Here is a 20,333-nt window from a genome sequence, read left to right as displayed (position 1 = left end):
CCAGGAGGAGGATCCTCCGTGACATCTCCATGCTCGACGAAAAACCTGGACAGTGAAAGCAGGTTAGTAATACCAGCTATCGGAGTAGGAGTGGGTCTTGCCTGACGAGGTGCCGACACGATCTCCTTCCCGTTGATGCTAAGGGAAAAGGTATTCTTCCGCCCATCATGAATAACACGGCGATCATACTGCCAAGGGCGGCCTAACAATATATGACACGCTTCCATAGAGACAACATCACACCAAACATTATCAAAATATTTCATGCCGATGGAAAAAGATACGAGGCATCGCTGATCGACTGTTACCTCATTGCCTTTAGTCAACCATGCCAACTTGTAGGATTGGGGATGACGATCTGTCTTCAACTGCAATTTCTGGACAGTTTCTTCAGACACGACATTCTCACAACTGCCACTGTTAATGATCATCGTGCAAACTTTATCGGCAACTGTGCAGGTCGTGTGGAAAATATTGGTCCGCAACCAATCATCCCCTAAATCCACCTTGGGAGTCAACAAACTCTGACGAACAACCAGAGTCGCATGGCCATCACCATACAACACATCTCCATCTTCATCATCATCATACACAGGCTCACCAAGCTCCGCATTTTCATCTACCACGTCTTCCTCAATCAAAAGATTTTTGCCCTTCTGACTAGCAGGGTTCCTACACTCAGTGGCCTTATGGCCCTGTTCACCACATCGAAAACATATAATACATGAAGTAGAAGTACCTTGTGTAGGCTACTGGGCAGGAATGGATTCTGTAGGATGAGCTGGTGAGCTGCTTTGATGGCTTCTGATCATGGGCCTCCGGTTTAGCTGTTGTTCCACAACCAATGCACACTGGAAGGCTTCAGAAATGGTCCACAATGAGTGAAGACAGAGGACATCTTGCAGGGGCTGTCGTAACCCCACCCAAATATCGTGCCACCATCTACTCTTTTGTCTCAGATAAGTCATTCCGGGCAATCAACTAATAGAACTCCTCCGTGTAATCATCCACTGATCTCGAGCCTTGCCGCAACAAATGAAGTCGCTGAAACAAGGTTTGGGTGTAGCCGAAAGGAAGGAATTAACCCTTCATCTTCTTCTTCATCTTCTCCCAATCAGTGATTTTAGCCTTGCCCTGTCAGTCTCGTGATCGCCTCGTGATGCAGGACTGGATAACGATTATCCTGTACGCAAATCAAGCTAAGAATCACAGGAGGAACGCAAGAAACCCGCCCTGAAATCATAGAGAAATCTTCTCTAAATCGATTCAAAATATCAATATCATTCAACAACCCCCATCCCTAAACCCTAAACAGCCTTTTAAACAAACTCAATACCCCCGACAAGCCCGGGCTGCAGCTCAAAATAAAACAAACCCGAACCCTAAGAATTATGGTCCAACCCGGGTTCAATACAAAAGATCCAATTAAGGATCCGACTCCGACTAAATATCCGACTCTTTACATCGGATCCGATTACTTACCCGGATCCGATTAAGGATCCGAATTTGTAACCGCGTCAGATATGGACTTGAATTTGTTGTGGAAGGAGATGTGGCAGGAGAAATATGTGGGACCGAGGGGATTTTATTCTTCCAATTCATCAAGACAAGCGATTTGGGACATGAGAAACATCTTCTCAGCAATGTTTGTAGCATGACGACATGTTGACCAAGTTTTTAGATTTCCCTTCAGGCTTGGAAATGAGGAGCGTTGGAAAGGTGCCTAGACTTAAAAGGGGTAATGCTAAGGGGTGCTTTTTCTATGGAGTCACAGCAAACTGCCAATCAATTTCTCACACGCCTATCAAGGACCGCACTTTAGGTCATTTGCCTAACGACACCTCAAAGGTTGGTGAGTGAGGTAGGCACATTCCAGCAGTTGTTGGGTTGACTGGCAAAGTCTTGGAGTGAGGGTTCGCCTGGAATCTTCTAGTTCAAGTTGAATTGGGTACGTGGCAGTGTGCGACAGGTGGGGGAAATGGGTGTTTCTAGTAGGCTTTTCTAGGGATTTTTAGCTGTTGGCTGGCTTGCCTAAGTTTTGTCAGCATGGTCGGCTGGGTAGGTGGTGGTCCGTCAACAGGTTGGTAGGTTGGGATTTGAATTTGAATTCGAGTGGATGGATGGGCAGGAGGTGGGTGAGTTATTGGTCTCCGTATCTGAGTCATGGCTGTGGTTGACTCAGTTGTTAGCTGGTTGGACTCAGTGTTGTCATCTCCAACAATCAGATCTCAGCAACGATTGGAATAGGGCAGAATTCCTCAAAAGTGATCTTGACCTAGAAAAAGATATTACCAATGACAATCTTCAGCAGCTTATGGCCAGCTCAATGCTGATCTGTTGAAAGGAAATGGTCATCAGTCAAGAAATGGCCAGCTCAATGAGATGGTTGGTGGGTGTTTTAGTGGGATCAGAAGCAGGGATATTATTGGGAGCGGGGATGGGTAGTGGTAGCATGTTACGGTCCCGGATCTCACACGGTGATTCATAGTGAAGAAGAAGAGAAGAAAAGAATCAAGCCGAAGGGAAGCTTGAAAACCCTAGGTTCGTTAAGGAGAACGCACACCCCTGAGCTCGTTTAGGAGAACACAAAACCCTTGTTTACTCTAAATCAATACTTACCCTTTCTCATTTCTTTCACCCCTTAAAGTAAGGTTGACGTTAACAAGGTTCAAGATAAAATATTATGATAATGCCCCTGTGGCATATTAACTCTTCAACTTAAATAAAAATGAAGTAAAAGTAAATTAAAGAAACCCTTTTAGCAAGACCATGACAGGCTAAGAAGACGTTCCACCAGAATCTGCTGAACCCCATGTGAGAATAAACCCACCATTGCTGCAAGACATCCATGAAGACAGTGTCCCCCCCATTATTGCGTGCCAACAAATTAAATTCCTCTATGAGATTTGGTCCAAAAACTCTGCCAGTATCATCCACCTGAAGTGCCTTGACAGGCATGTCATGAAATTGGGTGGCATCATCATACACCATACATACCAATGGATGGGCAATTTCAATTTGAGACACAACTCTGAGTTTTGAAATCCTAACATTAATTAGTACTGCTGTCTGCTCAATTTCTTCCAGTGTACCCTCACTTTTCTGTGCAGAAACTGCTGCTCTTGGATCACTCAGCATATCCTTTTGAACTTCACAAGCAGCCGCGGCAGTACTGGTTTACAGCCCTGACGAATTCTGTGGATAGAAATCCAATATCTGGGACACGAGCAACTCCCAGACTTGGACCGAGTTCAATTAGCTAGTTCATGCAGACCCTGTTGTGTAAATCGAACTCAAACTCTTTCATGGTTCCATAGTGCCATGTCAACGTAACTAGCATTTGAACAACCACGAAGAAGATGAGAAACCCTGCACCTGCATGAAGATTTTGCACACAAGCTGAAAAATACGTAGCTGCTATGGCTTCACAAAAATTCCAACAAGGCAGAGATCAGTATTTTCTTCTTGTCCCTTTGATAAAAGATTGAGCGAGCACTGGTAAGGTTTCCCAATTGGCAGTAATCAGCAATGAGAGAATTCGATGCTGGTAGAACTTGCTGGTCCCTGCTATCAAAAACAGAATGAGCATCTTTGGTTTCTGTATATTTGGCATACATGGCAACCAAGGTCACTATTAAATTGCTACTCATAGGAATATTGTTTCTATGAACCAAGTCATGAATCCTCAGACCACTATCTAAGTCTTCCAACTGAGCAGAAGCTGAGAGTACTGAAATAACAGCAACACCCTCAAGCTTAACACCTGCAGACATAAATTTTTTTGAAGAACCCATGAGCCTCTTCAGGTGGCCTGTTAGGTGCATACCCAGCAATCATACTAGTCCACATCTTTGGTTTGGTGGGAGAGGTTGGAGGGAACTGATCACTAAGCTCAAGCGCCTCATGGAACTGACCTGCTCTACTGAGAATAGCCACCCTGCAGACATAGTTTTCAGTCATTGGAGCCAGTCCATGTTCATCAAATAGCCCCTCATTCTGTACTAAAATTCCAGGAGCACAAGCACTGATCAGACCCAGGTAAGTTACCTCTTCTAGTCCAACGGCATGAGTTTTCATTTTACCAAACAGTTCTATTGAATCTCTGCATAACCCATGTGCTGCAAAACCAGCAGGTTCCTCTATGGATCCACACATAGGGTACATATCAATCATGGAGTTTCTCAAGGCCAAACACAACTCCAAGACATTGTGGACAGCAGATTGGTGCGTCTTTATCCCTTGCTCCAGAGCACCACGGTGAGCACAACGATTAGCCATGCTCCAGAATTGTGCAAACTTGGGGCTGCTGTCATACATAGTCAACTCTTTTGGAGGCATTTCAGCAAGTATAAGATCAGCCCACTGCAAGAAAATTTCTTTCTGGGCATGTAATGCCACTGGCTGTGAAGTAGCTCTAAACTTCTTAGGCTGTGTAAGAGACACATCGCTGCTAAGGGTCTCAATCAGAAAATGTAGTTTTCTGGCAGATTGACCTTCAATACTGCTAAGTATCAAAGGTTGGGTTTTTGACCCATGCATTATTGAACCTAAAGGGAGGGGGGGCCCAACTGCCGAAGTGAGTGTCCACCATGATCAGCCAGTGATCCGAAACTACGGTGCCGAGAACTTTCCCGGTTGTATTGTTGTACAGCTGAAGCCAATCCTCGTTGGCGAGGAAGCGGTCTAGCTTGGACATAACCGAGCGTTGGACCAAGTAAAGGTCTTTCTGGATAATGCGATCTCATCAAGGTCCCAACTACCAATGAAATCAGTGAAGAGTCTCATGGAGGTAGAAATTCTACAAGACAGTAGTGACTTCTCATGGCGCATTAAAGTCTCTAACAAGCAGCAAAGGAATAGGCCATCTCTGACAGACTGTCAGGAGATCATCCCAAAATAGGTGTCTCTCATTGTGTCTAGTAGGACCATAAACTCCCACCAAATACCAAATGTTTTCAGAGCTCTTATCCCGCAACTTGAGCCTAAGGGAGAAACTTCCCCGAATGTTGTCCATCACCTCAATAGTATCGGGGTCCCAAATAAGGAGAATACCTCACGTCGAGCCGACGACGTCCACAATAATCTAGTCGGGCTCCATTAGGGGCCAAATACCCCTAACAAAACTGAGAGGGAGCAAAGCAAACTTGGTCTCTTGGAGCGCCACAATGCTCGCTTTTGTAGAGGCGGGGAGGCTTCAAATAGACGCTCGGCGACGCGACGACCCAATTCCATAAACATTCCATGAAAGCACAATCATTGATCATTCTTTTTTTTCTTTGACTTTTCAGTGGGGTGATTATCTCCCGGTAGTGGCATCGTGATGACAGTACCCATCACTCTGGCGAGCTCCATCATCTGCACCTAGGTTTTCGGCTCAAATTTGTGTTGTTTAGATTGCAAGGCCTCTACAAAGCGTTGGGATCTTTCCTTGGCTTTGGAAAAATGTATAGTAGACCTATTTCGGGTCGCGCGGAAATCGGCTTTGGGTATTGGGTTCTCCCTAAATCAATTGCCTGGGTTGGCCTCTATTCCGACGCTGGTATGTGGCTAGGGGGGCTGGGGAATGGTCTCGAGGACGACCTTGTTCCGTGGTCATCGGGACTGCAGAATTACACATCGCCAGGGAGACTATTCTAGCCAGGATATACGTGCCAGAGAGAACAAACACCGATTTCGGTTGGAAGAGGATGACGGAGGTCTTGCAAAGCTTCACTCCAGCGCTGACGCCGTGGACTACCCCCAATTTCGAAAATGACCTCGCATTTCCCCCTATACGCCCTAAGCCCCGCCAACATCAGCCTCACCGAGAAGAAGAAAGCAACGTTTCCTACCCATTGCTCGAAAGTCTTGCCCTTCGCCTCTTTGATGCTGCACTTGAACTGGTGGATGAACGTCGATATGGCTATTAGAGGCACATAGACGAAAGACATTTTCATCCCGCTCGCCGAACTGATTCGGATGATAGGTCCAGACGAGCAGGTGGTTTTTTCGACTATTACTGTGCTTCTGCTGTATGGGAAGCGGAAGAGGGATTGTTGCCTCCAACGGCGCGAAAAAGTGGTCCATTTCGTATTGTTTCCTTCCATCATGAGGTTTCAATGCTTTCTGGCAGGGTCTCCCAAAAGATTTGACCTCTGTCCTGGTTCCTGGTCGTCACTAGAGGAGACGGTCTTCATTCTTCTGGGCGACGCTCGGAGCACAGGCTTGGAGCGTCGATGGTCGGCACTGGAGTTGCTGTCGGCGGGATTGCCGTCGGTGTGGTGTCCGCTAGGGTGGGTTCTGGTGGGGCCGGTGGCCAGCAGGGCCACCTCCGTACTCGGGCACTCACCAGCGCACTCGGGTGTGCTCGCAAGCATTTTGAAACATGATTTTTCTCTCTTACAATGGATACCTTTTCTTATGAGAAAACATAAGAATGATGAAAATTGTTACTTGATTATCACATTTCAACACCATTGATTTATTTGACATTGGATTGAACTCTTTCAACACAAATTTCATTCACATGCTCTCACTCATGAGCTATAGCTTGGTCTTCAGCCTCAGCACTCAACCTTGCCACAATATTCTGCTTCTTATTCTTCCAACTTCCACTATTACCACTAAAAAACACACAATTTTACTACTATGCAACAATAGTTTGTAAAAGGAAAATGGAGCGTAGATCTAAGTTCATTTAACGTTAAGTGCACCCATTTTTCTTCTTCTTCTTTTTTTTTTTTTTTTTTTTTTAAGAGTGATAATTTTATTAAGCAAGAGAAACAAACAACAAACTCGGGAAGCACACTCCTTACAACAAGGGATTGGAGGGAGACTTGCACCCATTTTTCAATTTAGCCATCAAATATTGAAGTAAATTATTTAAATATTTATTTTGTCTATATTGATTTATTATCCCACTCATTCTTATTTCTGTTCATTTTTTAGATTTTTCTTATTTTATCAATTTTAAATAATAAAATGGAGACAATGGCATTATTGTTAATATAATGAAATAATGCTGCTCTTGTGAACAAAGTGACTTTTCTAAGGAAGAGAAAGATGAGTGCGGTCAAGGTTAGCTGGACTTCAGCCTCTCTCCCTCTTTCTAAAATTATTTAGTGCTTTAAATTTTGTAACAATACTATTCTTTTTTAATTTGATGATTTAAAGGCTTAATGGATTCTACAAATTTATTAGTTCTCCAGTTAAATTAACTACATTAGACAGGTTTTTGGTGTTATAAAAAAAAAAAATGCTAGGCTTTAGCAGATACGATCTGGTCTTTCAGTCTGGTTCAATCAGTTTCAACTTTTTTTTGAAAAACAGTTTCAACTTTCTAGGTCAAACTGGTTTGTGCAACAGTACCTTGCGTCATATCAAATAAAAAAACAATAAAAACTAACACTTCTACTGATACTTAATTGGTGTCTTGGGCCTTATAAAGAGGCTATTGACCAAATACTCGAACCCTGTAACAAGTCACCTCTATGCCTGTGGACTGATGATAAAATATCATGAAGATGAACTGTATCATAAATCACCCCTGCACAAAAGGAGGTCAACACAATTTTTTTTGTATAAAGAGGTTGAAATACAGCTGTTCCTTTCAGCCTGGAGCTACTGATATTTGAAAGGAAAAGTTTCTTTTTTATTTGGTGCTGGTTTTATGTAGATATTGACCTGAGAATATTTATTTTTCGTTTTTCTTCTGTTAACTTCTATCTTATTCAAAAAAAAAAAAAAAACTTACTTCTATCTTATTTAACTTTTTTCACATTCTCTTCAGGACCGAGAAGAGTTGTAGCTCGATAAGACTGAAACGAAATCGATGCTTGTATGATGACCCCCATGAGAGTGAAAGTGGACCTGAGGTCTTTATTCTTTCCATTAGCCAACTCTTGGATGGGCGCATTTTCTGTCAATGTTTTCTTTATACTCTTTTTAGCTAATCTTTTCTTGGTATTTGATGTTATTTGGGAATATACATTCTATTTCTGCTACAGATTGTCCCACCTAATCATTCAATTCGAGGTCCAGATCAAGCAGATTCTCACTGTTTCAGTGGCCAGTCAAGCAGGTATCTTCAATTATTCACTTACATAGAACATGTCTATAGACACTAATAGAAATTAAGGTGATGGCGGATATATGGGATGCTTGACAGTTGTTACTAGAGAAAACAATAAAATGAGTGGAGTTCCTGCATGTTTAGCCCCAAAGTGGTCATGTCTTAGAAGTGTATAATTTGTATATTTTCTCTTTATTCTAGTCTCTTATCGGCTATTTAGCTTGCATAAGTCATTAAGGTAATCTGGTCATTATATGTAATTGTTGACTTAATTGATTATAAAAGACATCGGAGGTTGAGCTTTTGCTCCAATGAGACTGGCGTTGGGTAGCAGTTCCTCTCTTCTCTTCTTCTCTTGCTTCTTTTTCTTCTCCCTTTCTTGCAACTTTCTCTTACCTTTTTTTTTTTTTTTTGATGAAATGTGATTTTATTGAAGAGGGCAAAGAGGTGGAGCTAACTCCTAACAATAAGAGATTGCAAGGAGGCTCCTTGCTTGCCTAAAGCATCAACCACATAATTTGCTGATCTCGGAATGAGAGACAAAAAACAGTCAAAAAGATTAACAATATCCAAAATTTCAAAAAAGGCATCCCAATGGCGCCACAGAGGCGTAGAGACATTCTCACACCAATCGATCACCACCTTGAAGTCTCCCTCGATTAGGATGGGCCCGAAGCAATGGTCTCGAAAAACACGGAGCCCATTAAGAAGGCTTTGAAGCTCGACCGTCGTGGAGTTTGCAATACCAAGAGGGCCAAAGAAGGAGACGATCTGGTTCCCAAGAGAATCACGAATCATGCCGCCGAAACCCGCTAAGCCAGGGTTACTGAAAGAAGGTCCGTCAAAATTCAACTTAAGGACATCAGCAGGTGGTGGGGTCCACTCACAAATAACGGGGGGCTTCGAAGAAGTGTGAAGCTGGGCAAGACACCTCCAATTATTTTTTATGGAAGATCTTGAGAAGGGGGCGAAGGTTGTTCGATAGTGAAGCTATGTAGCCATATTGCCTAAGATGGTTTCAATAACTCTATCTTAAGTACTGAATTTGGCATTGAATCTCCTTTGATTGTACTCTAGCCAAAGACCCCAGGGGATGAATTTGGAGAGGGCAGAGATCATCAATTTTCCAAGACCGGGGACAGGAGTCCCTGCAAGCATTCGATAGGTGGCGGCCAAGTCTTCAGGGAAACAGAGATGGAGCCCGATTCTGCTAATAATAGACTTCCAAATCCCCCAAGAGAAAGGGCACAAGAGAAGCAGGGGGCTAACAGTTCCTTCATTTGCATGGCAGAAAGGGCAAATGGGGTCAACTCTGAGCTAGCCACGAATTCTGAGATTATCGGCTGAGAGAATCTTGTTACGCCAAGTACTCCACATGAAAATTTTTATTCTTGGGGGACGCTGAGACCCTATGTAAACTCCACTGCATGCTTTGGACCGCGAGTAATCCCGCCTTGAATAACAAGGTAAGCGGAGGAGACTGAGAAGGAGCCACTTTTATTTGGCCACCAGATTAATTTATCTGATTTGTTAGCTTGAATTTTGGTTGACTATAAAGCATCCAAAAGGCGACTTGCTTCAAGATCTTCAAGCTCAGATAGACCACGACGAGGTTGAATGTTCCATCCTCCATTATCAATGACTTCAGCAATGGTAATATTCTCTTGATATTCTGAAGAGGCTAGGGAAGGTGTTCTGAAGAGGCATATCACCCAACTACCAGTCTTCCCAGAATCTGATATGATGACCATCACCCACATAGAATCGAACTGTCGATGAGAAAGTTGGAGTAAGGAGATAGAGAGACCCTCCATATAGGAGATAATTTCCTTTTGTTTCCCCCTTTGGTCCACCAATTCGAGGAAATGCCGCTTTGAAAGCACCATATTTTTCCAGAGGTTTGGAGCAGATGAGTTGAGTCTCCAAATCCATTTACGGAGCAAGGCTTGGTTCAAGTCTTTGGAAAGCGGGATTCTGAGACCTCCGAGGCTCTTCGGGAGGCAGATTCCCTCCCAACAGACCAAGTGGTACTTGGAATTAGGGTTGTTTCCTCTCCAGAGAACACGCTTCTTCATCTTATCCAGATGTTGACAAACAAAGGCTGGGCAAGGCATGAAGGATAAATAATGGTTTGGAATGCCAACAATACATAATTTAAAAAAGAGTCAACCTTCCAACCTTGCTAAGCAACCGACCCTTCCATGAAGCAAGCCGCAATTCCATCTTCTCAATAACTGGAGTCCAAAGATCTTTGCAAATACGACCCGTGAACAGAGGAAGACCGAGGTAAATACAGGGGGTGGATGAGATTGAGCAACCAAGCACTTCCGCCATTTTTGAGAGGGAGTTTGGGTTGATATTGAACCCAATCAAGGAAGTTTTACTCCAATTTATTTTTTGACCGGAGCAGATTTCGAAGAGTCCCAAAACCACCTTTACTTTTCTGATGTTGGCCATTATTCCTGCTCCGAAGATCAAAGTGTCATCTGCATATTGAAGGACAGGAATATTGAAAGCCGAGGAGCTACTGGTTGGATGAAGTCATCCACATTCTTTGGCCGAAAATAGCATAGCAAAGAGAAATTCCGCCACAATGTTGAAGAGGAGAAGGGAGAGAGGATCTCCCAGTCTTAATCCCTTTGAGCCATTGAAACATCCACAAGTTGTACCATTCAAAACAAGAGAGTATGTAGCGGAGGACAGGCAGCTTCTAATCCAATATCTCCAACGATCTCCAAATCCCATCCGGACCATGATGTCATCCTAAAGTACTCAGTTTACCCGATTGAAAGCCTTTTCTAAATCTAGTTTAAGTGTAAAAATTGATCTTTCGAACGGGAAAAATGGTCAAACAACTCATGTGCCGCCATAGCGGAGTCCAAAATGTTTCTACCTTTCAAGAAAGCACTCTGGCCATGGCTGATAACAAGAAGGAAAACTGTTTTGAGCCTGTTTGCAAGGAGTTTAGGAATAATCTTGGAAGAACTCGAGATCAGACTGATAGGACGAAAGTCACCAGGTGTTTGGTATTGTACATGGTAAGGGAGTGGTAAAGGACCAAACCAGGAGTTCTCTACGAGTTCTTTCTCTTTCTTCACTTGTGAGTTCTTAAAATAAGGTTAACTTTTGTTGAGTAACATGAGCATAAGAGGCAATCTTGTAATTTCTGTCACTGTTGTTGGTGTCTTTATTATATCCAATAAATCAAGGGTAGTTTAGTCAGATCAATTAAAGCTTTTTTATTTTCCCCATATGTAGATGGGCTTTAATGACTTTTAGCTCTGGACTTGTACTTAAGCAAGAGGGGTAGATTTCTGCGGTAATCAATCATATTCAAATTAACGCAGGTTACTTTCCTGCATCTCTCTTCAACATCTGTCTTCTTCCACCAATAATCTGTTGATTCCAGATGGTAATGAGAGCTCCGATGATCCAATTAAGTGTGATCTTAATCGATTTCTCTTCCCCTTTCTTCTTCTGTTCATTCTTTCTCTCTTAGCCTGTGACCTTTCCAACTCTTCTATTTTGTCTATGGTAACTTCCAAGTTGCCTATTTTTGGGCTATTACGTTAGGGTAATAGCTCAAGTGAGTGCCGACATATCAAGTGTCATATCTGTGCCTTCGTATTGTCTTTATGAATATTAAGTGCTTTTGAGAGAGTTTTCTAATCTAAAGCTGTATCCTTTTAACTTGTTTACTTGTAACTGCTTGCCTCAGTCATATTGGTGGCTGATGTGTTGTTTTCTCGGGCAATCTGGTGTTATAATGTGTAATTTGGTTGTTTAAGGATCTTGTGGCTACTAGTTCATGTGGTGTGTCTTTTTTTTAGTACTAGTTCTGAACATACTTCTGAAGTGAGATTGTGTATGCTATGGCTGATTCAAGTGATATGAAACATCCCAAAATTGATTAGTAAGGACAACAACTTTACACAAATTCCCCTTGTGCTCTCGTCACTCAACAACTTTAACTATCTTTGCTGATTGGCTAGATCAAATGTCTCCTTTTTTTCATGCCTTAACCATATGGTCAATGGTTTGTGTTGCTATTTAAGCAGTTACTATGTGTTTTTATGCCCTTATTAGTTTTCTATCACTAGAAGGTCTAGACTTAGTCCTCTACCTACTTTGATAGTTAAGGTATCATATGTGATGTCTTTTGGGTTGTTGCAATTGTTATTGCATGTGTTTGTCTTAGTTTTGTTGTTGGAAGTTGAAATTGTTTGTGCCCCAGGTGTATTCTCAGTTACTCATAAGGTCTTAGATAGTTATGAGTCTAAGGATTCTAGCTCAATTCAGATTACTTTTGTCAATTATGTTGAAGAGCGGGTATGGAAGAGTCTTATATGACTCTCATAGTAAGAAGTCCACAGAGCCAAAATTAATATGGTGGAGTCTAAGAAGAGTCTCATGGAAGGAGCTCTCACAAAAGAGTCTCAATTAAAGGTGTTTTAGTTATGTTAGTCTTCTATTTATGTTCAGTTGTTCAATTGTTTTAGGACTTGTCTTTTAGTGTTTAATTTTGGGTGTAACCGAGATAAGGGTAGTTTAATTGTGATTGGATTCTACTTGTTTCCTCTATTATAAATACAAGCACATTGTACTCAAATTACAATAAGTCAATGAAGTATTTTTTTTTCCAGAAATTCAACATGGTATCAGAGCGGGTTTTGTGAGTTGACTTAGTCAACTCAGAGATAATATGATCCTTTTCTGATCTATCATCTCTAGTAGTTTAGGTTCGTATTCTATCTTTTTTCTTTCCTTCTTGTCCTGGTACCCCTTGTTTTCTTAGCGTTCCCACCTCCATATTGAACTTTTCATATTGCAAAATGTATATTGACAGAAAGATCTCCGAGTCAACTTTCCAATGCAAAACGAATTTTGGAAAAAACAAATTTCTAAAAAAAGAAATCGATATTTGAAGCAGCAAAGGTCAGACTGCAAGAGAGATTTGAGCAGCAACAAAAAAAATTCAAATTTTGAGCCACTTTATACCATAAAAAATGAGACTTTATATGGAGAATTATATATCAAAAGAAATATCTATAAGTCTATTTTCTTACCTATCCAACTAATTCTCAATCTGAGTTTTCTAGAGGGAGATATCGACCTCGGAAGAGTCAATGGTCATGCTGGCCAAAAAAAAAAGAGTACTCAGTTCGACCAGATTAAAGAGTCTGAAATCTATTAGACCCTTTCTTTCAAAAGAAGTATATTTTATGAAGAAAATTTATACTTGGATGAAATGTATCGAAGTCTAGTTTCACAAGGCAAAAATTTCATGTCAATCTGATCTATATGTAAGGAGATATTCGCATTGGAGTCTGTAACCGTTAAGCTACAGAATGAAGAAAATAAAGAGGTTATAAAAGATTCAAGAACAAAGGTTTTTATATTTTATTCCTTTTTTTTCTCAACGTGCTCTCTCTCCCTCTCCTTGGTCATCTCTTTTCTTTTTCCTTTTACTTCTCCTTTCTTCTATCCATTGCATAACAATGTGATCTTTGAAATCCTGAAAATCAACATGGTATAAGAGCACTGATTTTCAGGATTCTAATTATTTTTCTTTGCTGGATTATGCGTCATGAAGACGTTATTTTTATGAAATCCGACGGAGTCTAATTCTGAGAATCATCTTCTTCTTTGTTTTGTTTATTGCCGCTCGGTGGATGATCAACATAATGATCAATCTATCTGTTTTTTTCTGTCTTTGCTCCCCTGGCGGTTTGGTTTATGGATCTTGGTTTCCAGTAACCTTTTTTTTTATCGTCGTGAATAAAAAAAATATTTTCTGCTGCATCATGGTATATTTTCTGCTGTTGACATTGCTATGTTTATCATCGGCCGTATCTTGGTGTAGGCTTTGGATTTGGAAATCACTTTGTTCCTCTTTATTTGCCTGGATAAAGTCAGGAGAGTAAAGGAGGACTTTGCAGCAGCCATCTGGGAGTGCTAGCTCTTCCAGCCTTAGAAATTATTACACGAGCCTTTGAGATTATCTTCTTTCTGTTGTCGTTGCTGCTATCTGCTGTTTACCGCAATGATTATCTTCTTGCCGTTGGCGTTGCTACAATCTGCTGCTTACAGCAGTGATCTTCTTCTTGCTGCTGGCGCCAATTATCATCTCTTGTTGGAGAAGTATTTGCAGAAGTTATTTTGATTCTGTATCGTCGCTCAATCAGTGCAAAACTATCTTCAGAAGGTTTTTTTTTTTCGGTTGATCTTACTACAGATTGTTTTTGGAAGAAGTCACTCTTCTCTGCTCGAGCTTGTCTCTTCTCTGTTTTTGAGACATAATTGCAGTAAATATATTTACAGCAGTTGTTGAACTTTGGCTCCCCTCTTCCTTATCTGACCAACGTAGAGAACTCCATGAAGAGGTCTTCATATCTCTGTTTTTTATCGATCCATCAGAGGAAGAGGGAGTGTTTAGCAGCTCTTTTATTGGTAGTGATCTTCTTTGTTTTGTAGCAGTATTGGGAGCAGAAACAAAAGCAACAGTCACACTCTAGGTTGGCATTCAGCAACAGCAGAAACAGCAATACGTTGCTACTATAGTCTAATTCTTCTTTCAACCATTATATTACTACAAAGTTCCTTCTCTGTTAATCAACACGTTGCTGCTATTCTGGAATTCTTCTAACAGGCTATAACACGTTGCAGGCTATAACACGTTGCAGAACTCTAGTCACCTACTTTGATGAGAAGCAGTTGCTGCCTTCTCTGCTCTCTTAAATTCCAACACTTGGTCTCATTGTTGCTCATGTGCAATCCTGGTGTTTTAATGAATCATACACTTGGTGATGAGATAATTGGGTGACATTGCTGCTGTTGTTTTGTTTTATTTAGTTGGTGAATCAGCAGGTAGTTGAGTTTCAAGTGTTCTAGAATCTATATCATCTAGCAGGTCACGTTGCAGCCTCTTTTTTGAATTCCTGCAAGATGGTAGTTTTATCTAGTTGGTGAGTCAGCTGCTGTAATCAGCAATGGGTTTAATAACCCTGCTTTGATTTATTGCTGAAACATATCACCGTGGCTGTTTTTATCAAGCTGGTGAATCAGCTGCTGTAATCAGCACCTTCCCATCTTCTGTTTGAATCTAGCTGGTCAATATTTAATCTCCATGGGGTATCATGGATGAACACTTGAGTTCAGCATAGTCCTCTTAAGGATTTGATTTTCTCACTCTTATGCTGATTATCATATGTTGTTATCTAGTATATGTATCTGCATTTTTTTATGTATTGATTATCGGCAGACATAATTCTGGTTATTATTGAAGTCTCTTGCTGTCCAAGAGGCTGCTGGTGTTTATTGGTGGTAATAAACTTGCATTTTGTTACATTGATGATATATTGTCGATATACAGATGTTTGCTGCTGGTGGGGGGATATAAAGCCTGTCAAATTTGGACTATTTATATCAGATGGTCAACAAGTGTTTTGTGAATGTTGTTTGGATAATAGAAATTGAAGATTACTGAATTGGATTACCATTGAAGAATCCAAGTTTCATGTTGTTGCTTATTTGCAGCAAATCACTGGTTCAACAATTATCATATGGCGTTGTGTGCTTTGTTTCATAACCTGTTTAGTTCTGGAGTTATGCCTCAGCTTATTATTTGGTTCAACTTATTATTGGCTAGTTATTTTGGGACAGGCCTTGGACCCAACTTTATACGGTATCAGAGCAAGTACTCATATGTGGGCCTACACTTAAACTATCCATTTGTAGAGCCACAAAAAAGGTCTACACCTAAACTATCCACTTGTAGAGCCACAAAAGAGGGCATGCACCTAAACTATCCACTTGTAGAGCCACAAAAAAGTGCCTACTCCTAAAATTATCTACTTGTAGAGCCACAAAAAGAGGGATTACACCTAAATTATAGACTTGTAGAGCCACAAAAGAGGGTCTACATGTGAGGGGGAGTGTTAAGGAATAGTCCCACATGGATTAGTGAGTACAAAGATCTTGAGTTTATTAGCTGGGAAAGAAATTCCCTAAGTTGGCTAGTCATTTTGGCCTTTGGACCGAACTTCACAATGTTGATTTAGGTATTAATTTAAATCTCTTTGAGTCCCATTTCTTGAGCAACAAACCGTTTGTGATTCTGAACTATATATTTGGAGATATGGATATCAGAAGTTTCAAAGGTCAGTTCTGTCGAAAATTTCTTCTTTTTCCTATTTTCTCCTATTATCTCTCCAAGCATTGATGTGAATTGAGTTTCTTTTTTCTCCTAGAAACTTAGTTTTTACCCAAATTACTCTTCTAATCAAAGAGTTTTTTCTCGATGATGTGCACGTTCAAGGTATGCAAAAATTTCCTACTTCGATGTTGTTTTCAAGTTTTGCATTTTTGTTACTTGGTTGTGTATCTTATGCATTGTCAACTCCGAAAACTGTGGTTACCCTCCAAAAAAGGTAATACTAGGTAAAATTTATTAAGTTCTGCCATTTTATTGTTTTTTTTTTTTTTTTTTGAGAAGATTTTATTAAGTAAGCAAAAACAAAAGACTACAACAGCTCAAGAGAGCGAACCCGAAACAACAAGAGAAAGGAGGGATGTTCCCTGCTTAACACGGGCATCGGCTATAGAATTAACGGATCTCGAAATGTGAGACCAAGTACAATAAAAAAAAGAAACTAAATCCATAATCTCAAAGAAAATATCCCAATGGTGGAGGGGGGAGCGGAAGAACGAATACACCAGCCAATCACAACTTTGGAGTCCCCTTCAATCTGAAGAGGACCATGATAATGATCACGAAAAATGCGGAGGTGGTGGAGAAGACCAGAAAGCTCAGCTGTCGTCGAATCTACAATTCCAAGGAGGCCAACAAAGGATATGATTTGGATACCAGAAGAGTCTCGAATGACACCCGCAAAACCAACCATTCTTGGATTGCCAAGAGAAGAGCCATCAAAATTAAGCTTGAGAACTCCGGTATGAGGAGGTAGTTTCAGCCAGCTGGAGTGAGCAGCAGTCACAAACTAACCCAACATGGGTGACAGAAGTATTATACATGGCCTTAAAAAGCCACCTGACACCATCAACCTACTGGTTTTGTCACAAAGAGGAAAAGAAACCCTTACAAAGTCCAATCAAATAAAAGAGTTCCGATTCTTACCTATATATGCTTGACACAGGATGGAAGAAAAAGAGAAGAAAATCAGATCGATCTTACCCAAATGGTTGAGATCCATTCTAATACCATATAGAAAAGGTTAAAGTGCTTGAGAAGAGAGATTGAGAGGGCAAAGAGAAGAATTGCCAAGTGGCAGCTTGACCCCCTATCTATCTCATAATTCACCCAATGAAGAGAAGAATTGAGAAGTGGCAGAATTGGATAGAAGAGGTTGGGTTCAAGATTGACCCCCTATCTATCTTATAATTCACCTAAGTGAATAATTAGTATAATGAAAACAAGACCCCTCCCCCTGCTACTGAATAGTCTAACATCTTTCAGGTACATAACAGTGGTTGTACTATACAATAAAACTAAACCGACTCATAGGGAGAAAAACTATAAGACCAAACTACCTAAGAGTGTAAATGACTACAACAACCCTGATTCTCAACAGTAAGATGTGTAAATATTAAAATTGTTATTGTGTATACTAGTAGGATGAGGAGATGATACAATGATGCAATGATACGGTAGTTGATATTCTTTTGTCATTCACAAATCAATGCATAATTAGTGCAAAACTGACTTAGTTGCCTCATTGACTTTCAAGTGCATAGAGCTTAGTATTTTAGTGTTTTTTATGGTCATTGTGCTTGCATATGCTTCAGAACTGCTACTGGTCATTCTCCTGGGCGGGATGGAACTAAATGCCCTTATGATGGTTTCAGTGAAACACAGACAGAATCTCAGGTTGTCAAATCTAGTAGCCTTTTTGCTTCACTTTTTCTGTACTGTTAAGTTTGATTGAAAATGATACATTTTTGTCAAATTCATTTATTGCAGATTGTTGGGTACGAGGAAGATTTGCAGGGCATACAAATGATAATTGATAAAGCCCACGCAAAGGTTAAAGATGCAGGCTAGAGCTGACTAATGATGAGTAATAAAGACTCATACAGAAAGGTTATAGGTGCAGGGATCCTAGTGACAAACAATTAAACCAGAGCACTTCAGAAAAAAATTTCCAGAACCCTAGAGGTAAGATCTTTGAATGTCCTAAAAACTGTGAAAATAGTTTTTATTTGTTTTCCTGGCTTGTATATGTTGCAGCTTTTCATTACTACCCCAAGTAAATCAGTTTGTCTTACGAAATGTAAGATATAGGGTCAGGCTTTGGTGACTCCTCCAATACATGCAACCGTTTTACATAATAATATATGTTATGTACATAATGGTGTACAAATAGTAAAACCTTTGTACAAATGGCTGTAGTTGCTTTTTGTTTATTGAGACAATCTTTTGGGTTAAGTGTAGTTGCTAAAGGAATCATCCCCTTCGAATATTGATCTTCTTACGCACTTCTACTGGTTTCCAAAGTCTATTAGTCTCGTATCATCTATTTCTCACCAACAGACATTTCGCCTGTCAAAAGGTCACTCTGCCTTGTCATGAAATTAAAATTTTTTAGTGTTGTTTCCTTGTTTAGATTCAAAAGGAAATTCACAGATTATTATTTCAATTGGTTAAATTCTGCCCTTTAATCTCACGGTATAAAACATGTCTGTAATTTGGCTTTTATCTACTAAAAATGTGGATCAAACTAGCCTTCAAACATAGATGCATGATATCAAATTCAGAATTTTGACTGCTATTTAGTATTGGTAATGGGTTTGAAAAAGGACTTAAAAGGTTGAAATTTAGATATGACACCATGGCATATAAGCTTGGAAGGAATTCCATTTTCAGAGACTTGAAAAAGTACTAATAGAAAGGTTCTATGCACTTGTCATTTTTAATGCATTTCTTTAGACAGTGACACCGCTTTTTCCTCATTTCTAACTAATAAATATTTCTCAGTACATGGAGATTGAATCAAACCCATGTTTGAATTGAAATTAAGATGCTAATGCAAGTTCTTCCTTTCTCAATCAAATAGATTCATCTATGAAAGAGGCTCACATTAAGTTCCTTAAAATTTGACTATTTGTTCTGCTATTATAGATATTACATAAATATATGGGATCAAGATTGGAAAATGAAAAGATTTGAACGAATTATATGTTTCCATTATTGAGCAAGAGTCCACTTCTATCCATATTTTGATGATAACAAAATTAAATCAAACTAATAATTGTAAATTTAGCATTTCAGAGGTTTTTCCTTCATAATAAACAAAAATTGAGGTTTGTGCAAAAGAATTGGCATATGCATCTCAAGACCTTGAGTTTCATCAGTGTGTCAAGTCATCTTGAAAAAACACCCATAATTGAAGAAATGAAAAATAGAATTTTACAATCCAATTTATCTAGAAAATCTTAATAACTCTGTCCATATAAGAGAGCCGTCCAAATCTTTAAAATTGAGGTACAAATGAGATTTTTTGGGCTATAGTATATTTGCATTTATAACATGTTTTTAGGACTCCATTACTGGCAGATCTTCAAGGCTGAGAGAACAAAAAGGAGAAGAAAGAAGGAGAAGAAAAGATATGGAGAATAGAGAAAGAAGGAGAGAGGATGGCTGAGAGAGAAAGAAGAGGACGAGAGAGAGAGCGAGAGAGAGAGAGAGGAGAGAACGAGTGGGGGCAGAATTAGGGCTATGGAACTTATCCAAACCCTCCCCCCTGAGCTTTATTTATAGAAGATAAAAGTATCAATATTATAAGTATACCCTAAGATTGCCTATATCTTGTAACACTCCCCCTCAAGCTAGTGGTGAAAAGACATCGTATATCCCCGTCTTGGTACATGTAGTGGAGAGAACCTTGGAGTTAACTGACTTTGTGAAAATATCAACAAGTTGTCTATGAGTTGAAATATGTTTAAGACATAATCCCTCCTTGTAACTTTTCTCTCACAAAATGACAGTCTCATGGAAGGTTGGGTTAGAGGCAATATGGATCACAACTTGACTGTCACAATAAAGCTCTTTCAGGCCTTCTTTGTGGAATCCTAGCTTGCTAGAAGAGGTTTAATCCATTAAAGCTCGCTCACAACATGTGTCATGGCTCTGTATTCTGTTTCTGTATTGGACCTTGCATTTTGTTTTTTACCCCTTCATGTAACAAGATTGCCTCTAACTAGAGTACATTATCCTAAAGTAGATTTTCTATCATCTGGTGATCCATCCCAATCCACATCGGCAAAA

The 20,333-nt window shown here is 40.1% G+C and overlaps 1 protein-coding gene across 5 annotated transcripts in view; it reads left to right on the top strand.

Annotated features, from left to right (window-relative positions):
* The window catches only part of LOC137945905 (uncharacterized), a 94,121-nt gene extending 75,589 nt beyond the window's left edge, over nucleotides 1-18,532 (top strand). For 3 of the 5 annotated variants that reach the window (XM_068791987.1, XM_068791986.1, XM_068791985.1), the window contains exons 17-20: nucleotides 7,769-7,853; nucleotides 7,986-8,059; nucleotides 17,855-17,936; nucleotides 18,030-18,532. In XM_068791987.1, the coding sequence (XP_068648088.1) occupies nucleotides 7,769-7,853; nucleotides 7,986-8,059; nucleotides 17,855-17,936; nucleotides 18,030-18,110 (322 nt within the window). In that variant the 3' untranslated portion in view covers nucleotides 18,111-18,532. The remainder of the gene's footprint in view (nucleotides 1-7,768; nucleotides 7,854-7,985; nucleotides 8,060-17,854; nucleotides 17,937-18,029) is intronic. The other 2 variants (XR_011111036.1, XR_011111035.1) reach the window with 2 other exon arrangements.
* The last annotated feature ends 1,801 nt before the right edge of the window (nucleotides 18,533-20,333 follow it).

Source organism: Aristolochia californica, unplaced genomic scaffold (genome assembly GCF_029961685.1).
Source record: "Aristolochia californica isolate CCGP_79_NKW_82.1479 unplaced genomic scaffold, dmAriCali1.0.hap1 SCAF_12, whole genome shotgun sequence".
Classification (NCBI taxonomy): domain Eukaryota; kingdom Viridiplantae; phylum Streptophyta; class Magnoliopsida; order Piperales; family Aristolochiaceae; genus Aristolochia; species Aristolochia californica.
Note: the sequence above shows the minus strand (reverse complement) of the source record. Positions and strands in the feature narration are given on the sequence as shown.